The following is a 10,764-nucleotide window of genomic DNA, read 5'->3' on the forward strand; positions in this document are numbered from 1 at the left end:
GGAAACCAGAACATCATGAAAGGATATGTTTTAAGTACTGGACAGCTTTGTGACATCAAATGGACTTTGGTGGTCAAGATGTGTTGGTATCTGTACTGATGGCGCAAAAGCCATGACAGGGAGACACAGTGGAATGGTAAGGCATGTGCAAGCAGTTGCTCCCGATGCCACTTGGGTGCACTGCAACATCCACCGAGAGGCCCTTGCTGCCACGGGAATGCCTGAAGGCTTGAAAGACATTTTGGACACTACAGTCGTGGCCAAAAGTTTTGAGAATGACACAAATATTAATTTCCACAAAGTTTGCTGCTTCAGTGTCTTTAGATATTTTTGTCAGATGTTACTACGGAATAATAACAAGTGTCAAAGGCTTTTATTGACAATTACATGAAGAGTCAATATTTGCAGTGTTGACCCATCTTTTTCAAGATCTCGGCAATCCGCCCTGGCATGCTGTAAATTAACTTCTGGGCCACATCCTGACTGATGGCAGCCAATTCTTGCATAATCAATGCTTGGAGTTTGTCAGAATTTGTTGGTTTTTGTTTGTCCACCCGCCTCTTGAGGATTGACCACAAGTTCTCAATGGGATTAAGCTCTGGGGAGTTTCCTGGCCATGGACCCAAAATATCAATGTTTTGGTCCCCGAGCCACTTAGTTATCACTTTTGCCTTATGGCAAGGCCATCATGCTGGACAAGGCATTGTTCGTCACCAAACTGTTCCTGGATGGTTGGGAGAAGTTGCTCTCGGAGGATGTGTTGGTTCCATTCTTTATTCATGGTGTTCTTAGGCAAAATTGTGAGTGAGCCCACTCCCTTGGCTAAGAAGCAACCCCACACATGAATGGTCTCAGGATGCTTTACTGCACAGGACTGATGGTAGCGCTCACCTTGTCTTGTCCGGACAAGCTTTTTTCCGGAAAGCCCCAAACAATCGGAAAGGGGATTCATCAGAGAAAATGACTTTACCCCAGTCCTCAGCAGTCCAATCCCTGTACCTTTTGCAGAATATCAGTCTGTCCCTGATGTTTTTCCTGGAGAGAAGTGGCTTCTTTGCAGCCCTTCTTGACACCAGGCCATCCTCCAGAAGTCTTTGCCTCACTGTGCATGCAGATGCACTCACACCTGCCTGCTGCCATTCCTGAGCAAGCTCTGTACTGGTGGTGCCCCGATCCCACAGCTGAATCAACTTTAGGAGACGGTCCTGGCGCTTGCTGGACTTTCTTGGGCGCCCTGAAGCCTTCTTCACAACAATTGAACCGCTCTCCTTGAAGTTCTTGATGATCTGATAAATGGTTGATTTAGGTGCAATCTTACTGGCAGCATTATCTTTGCCTGTGAAGACCTTTTTTGTGCAAAGCAATGATGACGGCACGTGTTTCCTTGCAGGTAATCATGGTTGACAGAGGAAGAACAATGATTCCAAGCACCACCCTCCTTTTGAAGCTTCCAGTCTGTTATTCGAACTCAATCAGCATGACAGAGTGATCTCCAGCCTTGTCCTCGTCAACACTCACACCTCACACCTGTGTTAACGAGAGAATCACTGACATGATGTCAGTTGGTCCTTTTGTGGCAGGGCTGAAATGCAGTGGAAATGTTTTTTTTGAATTCAGTTCATTTGCATGGCAAAGAGGGACTTTGCAATTAATTGCAATTCATCTGATCACTCTTCATAACATTCTGGAGTGTATGCGTGTGTGCATGCGTGCGTGTGTGTGTGTGTGTAGGTAAGTAAATAAATAAAACAACAGTAAAAAGACATTTGAAAATAAGAGTAGCAAGGCTATATACAGACACCGTTTAGTCAGGCTTATTGAGGTAGTATGTGCATGTAGATATGGTTAAAGTGACTATGCATATATGATGAACAGAGAGTAGCAGTAGCGTAAAAAGAGAGGTTGGCGGGTGGTGGGATACAATGCAGATAGTCCAGTTAGCCAATGTGCGGGAGCACTGGTTGGTCGGGCCATTTGAGGTAGTATGTACATGAATGTATAGTTAACTTTGTTAAAGCAAGGCCCCTGAACTCTCGTGTATTTATGGGCAGCAACCATGTAACGCTTTTACCACATACAGAAGTGCGCTGGTTATCAAGGGGCAAAGTGTTGACACGTTTTTTTTAAATGAGAGACGAGCTTAAGTTTTCTTTACTGACCATAATTTTCACTTGTCTGACCGCTTGCATGATGACGAGTTTCTCACACGATTGGCCCATCTTGGTGATGTTTTTTCTTGCCTGAATGATCTGAATCTAGGATTACAGGGACTCTCCACAACTATATTCAATATCCCTTTCATACCCTGCCTCCAGTCCATTCACCGATATCTGAACAAGAAAGCCTCATCGAAATTGCAACAAGCGGTTGCCAGATTTCTGGATAGGGCTGCGCTCAGAGTAACCTGATTTGGCAAATCGCAGTGTTAAGACACTTGATGTCTTTTGCAACCACGTACTTATTTGAAAGTGGATTCTCGGCCGTCACTAGCATGAAAACTAAATACAGGCACAGACTGTATGTGGAAAATGATTTAAGACTGAGACTCTCTCCAATACAACCCAACATTGCAGAGTTATGTGCATCCTTTCAAGCACACCCTTCTCATTAACCTGTGGTGAGTTATTCACAATTTTTGATGAACAAATAAGATTTTATATGTAAGATGGCTAAATAAAGAGCAAAATTATAGATTATTATTATTTGTGCCCTGGTCCTAAAAGAGCTCTTTGTCACTTCCCACAAGCTGGGTTAAAACATCATTCTTATATGTAATAAATGTATTGTATAATGTGTGTGTGGCAGGCTTAAAATGATGGCAAAAAACAACATTTGAGAGTGCGCTGACCCTGGTGCTAGAGGGTACGCAGATGGAGTTTGAATGTTTGAAGGGATACGGGACTATAAAAACTTTGGGAACCACTGCGCTAGACCATTCATTTGGTTTGCAAATCAGTGTACCTGCGCAGCATCAGCTCAATTTTATGCCTACGAATGCATATGAAATTACCCAGCAGCCATTAAAAATAATAATAAATAAAAACGTCTTCTGGCGGTTAAAATTTGCAGCCATGATGAATTTTTACTTCAATCAAATGAACATTTTTAATGACGTTTCTTTGCTGTTCTGTCTTCTCAGGATATACATTGGGAAACATCTCAGCACCTACTGACGGTGATGCTGCGTTCTGACACCAGTCACCCCTGTTGTGACTCATACAGCTGGCATGCCTTCAAATGGGACAACTTCGGAATCATACAGCTGGCATGCCTTCAAATGGGGCAACTTCAGAATCATACAGCTGGCACGCCTTCAAATGGGACAACTTCAGAATCAAGGGAGAAGGGGTTGATGTAGCATTCTCCATTTTAGGTGATTGCCTCAAATCTTATCTTCTTCACCTTGGTGAATGCTATGCACTGCTTCTTTCTCCCAGAAATGCCTTGAATCAGGAACTGCTTTGTGCTGCCTTGTTCCTCGCAGTATTTAGAATGTTGTTTTATATTGATGGCTGCCAATCGGCATTCATGTTTATCTCATTTTCTTTTGCATGTCGAGTTTGTGGTTTGCCTGATATTTATGCTCAATGGAATGATTCATGTGAATGAATATTAATTGTGAAATATTTCCTTCACTAATTTTCTTTGAGATCTTGATCGCTTTGCAACCTACATTGTACTTTTTCAGTACTCATTTATGTTTGAGTTATTTAGCAGACACTCTTAGCCAGTGACTTACAGGAGCAATTCGGGGATAAGTGCCTTGCTCAAGGGCACATTGACAGATTTTTCACCTAGTCTCAGGATATGAACCAGCAAAGTTCTTAACCGCTAGGCTACCTGCTGGATTTGAAATCATTCCATAATTTTCTCTGAACACAGCAACTTACTGAATAGACATCTACAGTATGCCATCAGACTCATTTCACCTGTTTAAATTAATGGAGGCATAATGTAGATGAACATGATTTTATTTTATTTAACTTTGGTCAACATAAACAAGTGAATACATTGCCACCATGTTAATTATTAAACAGAGAAATGCTTTATTACCAGTGTTCCTGTTTTTAATGTTGTAATCAGTACATGTCAATTCAACCTTCATTTTTGCATTGATAACTTGGAAAACAAAGTATGCACTTTTGATCCCAATAAATTATTTAAGGGCACATGTAAGAGGCTTGTCGGAATGTCCTCTTACTACACGAAGAACCATCAACTTTCCATGTTTTGGAGGTAATCTGTATATCAATAGAGCTGTATGGTGTGCAGTACTCTTTCTCTGACTAATTATATACCTAGTGTTTTCACAGACAGCCACAAATAGCAGCAGTAATGAGAAATCTATAAAATAGAATTTAAAAATAATGCACATAAGGTTTGTAAAACATTTGGGGACATAACCAGTAGCTGTCATTGATAGACATAGGTATTAAGGCTGCAGATTCCCTTTGTCTTGCATCTCCTCCCATGAAGTTTCCAGCCTGTATCTTAAATGAGAGCAACACAAATAAATATCTCGACACTTGCACATGATCGGTCTCAAATGGTGGTTCTGAAACTTCGGAGTAGTTCCTTTGAAGATAGCTTGAGAGAACTACTCAAAAGACCGCAGTGTGACATAATTTTTTTCGACCTCCACAACATAAAAACATGCAAAGCAATTAAGAACATGATTTAATACAGTTCTAAATATTAAAACACATAGCTGTAGTTTTAGTTACTTTTATTAAGTGGATGACACCATAAAGGTGTACTTGAATAGATACAGTCAGTGAGATTACCATGTCTGGGGGATAAATTGGGGATAGGAGGGAGTGGGTAGAGAAAAGAAAAAAGGTCCACTTTCCAAATTCATGACCTGTTGCAAGTGCTTTGGCCTGAATGCATGGTCAATGGGGGAATGTTAACAGGTAGGCCTAAAACCCAGGAAATATCATGTTTTAGAAAGGCCCAAAAGAGGGTGTTATAACAATGACAAGAGGTCATTTTCAGGGCTTTCCATAGTTTGGGTTGTTAGATTATGAAATAAAGGCTGAAAATGTCAACACAAACACCAATGTTCAAGAGTTTGACCTCTTGGGAGTGCCGTTCCATTGATTCAACGTAAGGTGGGCTCTCAGGGTCCGATCTATGCCCTGGCACCGATTCACCCAAGGCAAAATCAACCTCTGACTCAAAATAAAACAGGCAGACCAATCAACCTCCTGCAGCAGCAAAAGGAGAAAAGTGCCACCAGGAGGACGATAGGGCTGTTAGTTTCTGTTACGGATAAACCTCTAGGCTTAACTACGCAGGAACAGTAAAGCCTTGTCCTCAGGATGGAGCCCAATTCTTTTTTAGTTGATCTTGTCCTGGAAAATGTACAGGTTGTTGGTGGCCGCCACAGCGATTACATTTTCTTTGGGGTGCCAGGCGGTGTGCAGGATCTTCTTGTTGAAATCCAGGCTGTCCACGCTAATTTCGTCTTTCTTCCTCTTGCCTCCAGTGGAGACTTTGCGAGGTTTGAGTGTGCCACGCGGTTTGCTGCTCTCCCTGGAGGCCTCCAGTGTAATGTCCTTCCTGGTGTTGCGGTCAAACATCCGGAAGAAGTTGTTGTAGGAGCCAGTCATGATTGCACTGAGAAATGAAAGAAACATTAATAATTAAAACGTACATATTGGCAGAAAAGTTGTCCAAAGAACAACATAGTAGTTGCAGATTGCCTTAAACAGAGAAAGTGCTAGGGTTTCTCACCTGTCGCTACCGTTCCAGCAGCACTCAAACTTGTCGAAGATGCAGTCATTTTCATACAATGAACAGAGCTTGCTGCGAAGGTATTCGTGAACCTGGACGGGAGAACGTTGATTAGTGTATTTGGAAAAGAATTGCCTCTTTCCAACTATTTTCTTACACCCAACTCGATAATTGTGGGTAAGCAGACCACACTGAAAATGATGTTAGTTGTTGTAGAAGAGCAAGCTAGGTACCTTATAGTGATTGGGGGGAAAAATGGATAGTTACATATCGTGATATTTTTTTTTTTTACAATATCACAATTCTATTTTTGCACTAGTTGGCTGTACCTGCACCAAAACTTCAGTATTTGTCCTTCATAGCTTGTTCTTCATCTTATTTTTAAATATGGAATTAATTTTTTAGCACTTTATTTTCATGACTGATCAAAACTTGTTGTTTTCTCATGGCTCTCTCGTCTCTATGCAGCAGACATATGGTGAGCAATATGTTCGGAACATCGATTCACAATACATATAGAATAGTGAGAATTGCAATACATATCGTATTGGCACCTAAGTATAGCGATATTGTATTGTGAGGTCCCTGATAATTCCCAGCCCTAGTACCTGATATGTCTCGACTGGCCTGTTCTCCATGTTGAGGTCCCACACCTTGACGGAGAGGTAGTCCCGTGTCATCATGTAGCGCCCGCTGTGACTGAACTTCACGTCAGAAATGGACGAGATGATCTCAGAGAAGAACGACCTGCTGCTTGGATCCTCAGGTTCCTCAAAGACTACAATCACAAACATGGAGAGAGATACTCAAAATGACAGACAATCTAAGCTCATTTATCTGTGAATGAACATCATTTAGAATGCAGAGAACAAGGCTCTACGGATACTCACACTTAGTGTGCCTATCGCAGAGTGCTGCTGCTCGCATGTCACAGAGGCGTATGGTGCCTTTGCTACTGCTGTACACAAATACATTGCATTGGTTTGGCTGGCACTCAGCAGCTGTGATCACCTCTGTCAGTTCCTCCATGTTGGCAGGCTTGATGTCTACAATGTCTGAGAACACATTGTTAAGGAAATTAACTGAAATTTGTCTAAAAGGCTCATATAGGCCAGTTCGGACAAAGCAAACATTTGCATCTAAAAGTCATGATGCTGAAGACTTCAGGACAGATAACTTTTCAGACAAAGGATACTAAAGCTTCTGTCAGTGATTTCCAAGTGCCATAGGTTAATTCTTAGGTCATCAGCGGAGAGGTACGTTTGATGATCGCTATTTACAGAAATGGAATTAATATGATATGTATGAGCGTTGGCAAACACCCTCCGAGGACTTGCTTCTACCATGAGATCCATGGGCATCAGCACTGGTACCTATAAACACAGGACAAATGTATTCAGAGGTGAAAGCGATAAGCATGCTGCGTGTGTTTGTTCTTGTACAGTGTTTGCTGAAATCTTAAAGGTTAAGCAACATTAAACTAACCCGCAGGGAGGTAATTCTAAAGGGATCCCTGAGACGTCCATCTTCGTCTTTCAAGTTGTAACCCTCAGCCCGCTTGTCTCGTTCACTGATTTTCCACAATTTGATAGTTTTATCTGTATAAAACAAAAACGTGTATGTTGAGGCTGAAGACAACCTATCCAAAAGCTTAGTAGGTTCAAGCAAAATGTTCTTACCATTTGTTGAGAGCAGAAAGTGAGCAGAGTTTTGTTGGGCTAACCATCTTATTTTGTTAATTTTTTCCTCAATTTCTAAACTTTTCAAGTAATCAAATTCAGGTTCGTGACTCTGAAATGTGCTATAGACGTTGTATTCCCCTCGCAGGTGTGGTCGATTTTTACACTGAAAGAGAAAAGTAGATGTGCACTGCGTGTCAAACTTAGATATTAAACATATATTATAATTCGAATTTTCATAATTTCTTTCCATAAAACCTATCATAGCTGACTCCAAAATGTATGTCAGTAACCAGTTTTCCATCCAACCTTTTTATGCGAGTAAAGAACGACAGAGGGAAAAAAAATGTCATTACAGGTCTGACAAAAACAGCAAATTTGGCGGTCAATTTTCCAAACAAAATACGCTAGACAAGGTGGGAACTCTGTGTCGGTAAAATGTATTACGCAAGAAATGGAGGTGGAATCTTGCTCTTTTATCAATAATAATCTCATGCAGCCTAGGCTATACCTGTACGGTATCTGCGAGCTGTAGAGCGCACGTGCCAATACCAGAGTGGGCACATTCGCTATAAACGCAACTTTTTTTTGTGACAAAACCATCAGTAGAGTTCAAACATGGGAATGGGAATTTAACCACAAAAGTAATTTTTATGTGCACTACGTCATCACGCACAGCCTTTTATCCGCAACAAGTCAATTTGATGGAATCATCTCTGGTGGGAAAATGCGGATTTAGAATATTTGCATGAAAATCTGTCGCCAATTGGATGGAAACTTAGCTAGTGTTTATGAAAATAACTGTAGTTGTTAATTATAAAATTCACCTCCTGTTCATGTTGAAATATGACAACTCTGCCTCCCTTGTCTCCAGTTGCTAGAAACTCTCCAGAATGGTTGAATTCAACCGTTGAGATGATATCAGCTGAAAGGAGGACATGTACCATTAAATCTGGATTCTGGAGCATGATTAAAGGTATAAGGGTTATCCTTATACAATAGACACACATCAGCAAAATGACAACACCTGGTACAAAAAACAATCCCGGTAAAACTTTCATGGGTGCACACTATGCAATGTAGTCGACAGAACAGTTTGTACATTTCTACCTCTATTTTGAAAGAATCAAACACACAAATGTGACTCTCTCCCTATCAGAATGTATGCCGCGTTCAAAACAACTGGGAACTTAGGGGAAAAACCTAGCACCGACTGGGAAAATCATTTTCTCAGAAACCTTTTTAGAGCTCTGACTTAAGGACCTGCAGATCACGGACGTAATGATTTGACCTTGTTTTTCCCCCTTCTAGTTCACAGTTGTCATAAAAGCACCAGTACTTTATCATACAAATATGTGCTCACAAACAAAGTGAGGGAAACACTCTTTAAAGCAACTTATAGTGTCAGTAAATATATTAGAAATGTTTATGAGAAATTTACATTTTGTCAATTTGAGCCAGAATCACTTGGGGCATTTGTATTTCCAATGTGTGTATGTGACTATGTTCTACGTGGATCTTCAGCTGGATTTGGGTAAAAGATTTGGTAGGGGCATCCATCTGCAAACTTGTGAGGTTCTTTTAGTTTTTTGATAAGATAATCCACTAACAAAAAGTATGAGATTAATTTGAATATAATTATTGCAAAATATAACATCCCATAACATTTTCAATATTTTTGAAGGTAGATTTAAATAATTACTTTACAACACTGAATACTATGCTCTGTAACAATATGAAGGAAATGAAATCAATTGATACACTAAGCTATTCAAATGTATTTGAATGTAAAAACCCTGTAGGTGTTTCTGTTCTTGTGTTTATCTGTTTGTGATGTTTTGTGTAGAATTTTTAAGAAGGACCCATAGATTTTTGTAAAACATTTGTATCCTTCAAAATGTATAGAAATTCAATAAAACATTTTTTTTTAAAACGGTATACCGACGCAGACCTTTGACGTCATTGACAAATCGCACCCACACTAGCTAACTTAATAACTACGCTAGCAAGATGACTCGTTAGTTTACCACAGTACGTTTATCTTACTAGCCTACATAAATTACAATATCTAATACGTTCTCTGACTGCCTAATTCGTATTATATGTTACAGAAATGTGCGGGACATAAGTTACTGGGGAGTTACTGGTAGTTATACCGTTAGCTTGCTAATGCTAGCCGACCGTAAGCAAGAGAAGCCAGCTAAGGTAGCTAGTTAGTTAGAAAAACAAACTCCGCGTTGCCCAGCAGTGCTCATTATATTCATGCAGTGTCATGACATCTTTGTTCTTGAAAAGACAGTCAGTCAAAGGCGTAGTTGGCGGAAGTTAGCTAACAGTATCACATTTGAGCTCAAACGCTAACGTTTAGCTAGCTACCATTAGCTACTCACCTTCCGCAACATCTTCATCTATTGCCCCCTTCACTTGTGAGAAACACCACTGAAAATCATTTCCACCGGCAACTCCTGCATAACAACAATATTGGAATAATTAGCGCCAGTTCACCAACCCATTTAGAGTCAAATGATGTGTTGTCAGTTAACGCTAGCTAGCCAAGTTAAAACTTGCATTCAGGCCACACAGCAACGAGTGAGTGGTATGGGGACCCTTTCCTAGCTACAAAAGTAGCTTACCTGCCATTGTTTCATTTAGCAGAGTTGGCTATTACTGAACACTGCTTATTCAACCAATGCAACTTGCGTGGGGTAAAAATAGTCAACATCCACAGGCAAGGTGAAGAGTCGGGATCAGATCACGGAAATCGTCTGTGATTTTTTTCCCCATCCAAAATGGCGCACATTGCGTGACACAATGACGTTATTTCGACATGCCTCCAAGCATCTTTCAGGTATGTTATCCAGACCCCCACCATCCATCCTCTTTGATGGGGTTTAACTGCGGTTGGCATCCAATAAATGTTGCATTACCGCCACCGACTAGACTGGAGTATATTTCCCTTTTACTTTGCATATAAACCAACAAATACCCTACCATAACCCTACACTCTTTTAAACCCACCACCCTACTCCACTAAATATATTGAGTCATACCTCATACCTCTTCTGACTTCAAATCTCTTACACCCAAATACTTCTCTGCAGCTGCCACCACAACCTCAATTTTCTGCAACTTACTGTATGTTCCATCCCTGCAGTACGGTTGATAATCATTGCTATAAAACACAAGAAAAATCCAATCTCACTGAACCATATATCACTTGTTGGCCTATCCCTTTGTACTGGTACAGATCTACTACTCACACCATTCCTCTCAGGATCCCTTGACCCATCTTCCTTTACTTAATTCACTGCCTCAGCATGCAGTAACTTCTGCACTACTCTAACCCTGG

General features: G+C 40.7%; 1 protein-coding gene across 1 annotated transcript; it reads right to left on the bottom strand.

Annotated features, from left to right (window-relative positions):
* Positions 1-3,955: 3,955 nt before the first annotated feature.
* On the bottom strand, positions 3,956-10,215 carry LOC115153232 (serine/threonine-protein phosphatase 2A 55 kDa regulatory subunit B delta isoform). Its single transcript, XM_029698447.1, has 10 exons — positions 10,049-10,215; positions 9,806-9,880; positions 8,243-8,340; positions 7,416-7,581; positions 7,222-7,334; positions 6,932-7,109; positions 6,627-6,791; positions 6,345-6,514; positions 5,737-5,828; positions 3,956-5,619 (listed from the first exon to the last, which is right to left on the bottom strand). Exons 1-10 carry the CDS (start codon positions 10,053-10,055, stop codon positions 5,340-5,342), a joined length of 1,344 nt encoding a protein of 447 aa, XP_029554307.1. The 5' UTR covers positions 10,056-10,215; the 3' UTR covers positions 3,956-5,339.
* Positions 10,216-10,764: the final 549 nt, after the last annotated feature.

This window comes from Salmo trutta, chromosome 18 (genome assembly GCF_901001165.1).
Source record: "Salmo trutta chromosome 18, fSalTru1.1, whole genome shotgun sequence".
NCBI classification, from domain to species: domain Eukaryota; kingdom Metazoa; phylum Chordata; class Actinopteri; order Salmoniformes; family Salmonidae; genus Salmo; species Salmo trutta.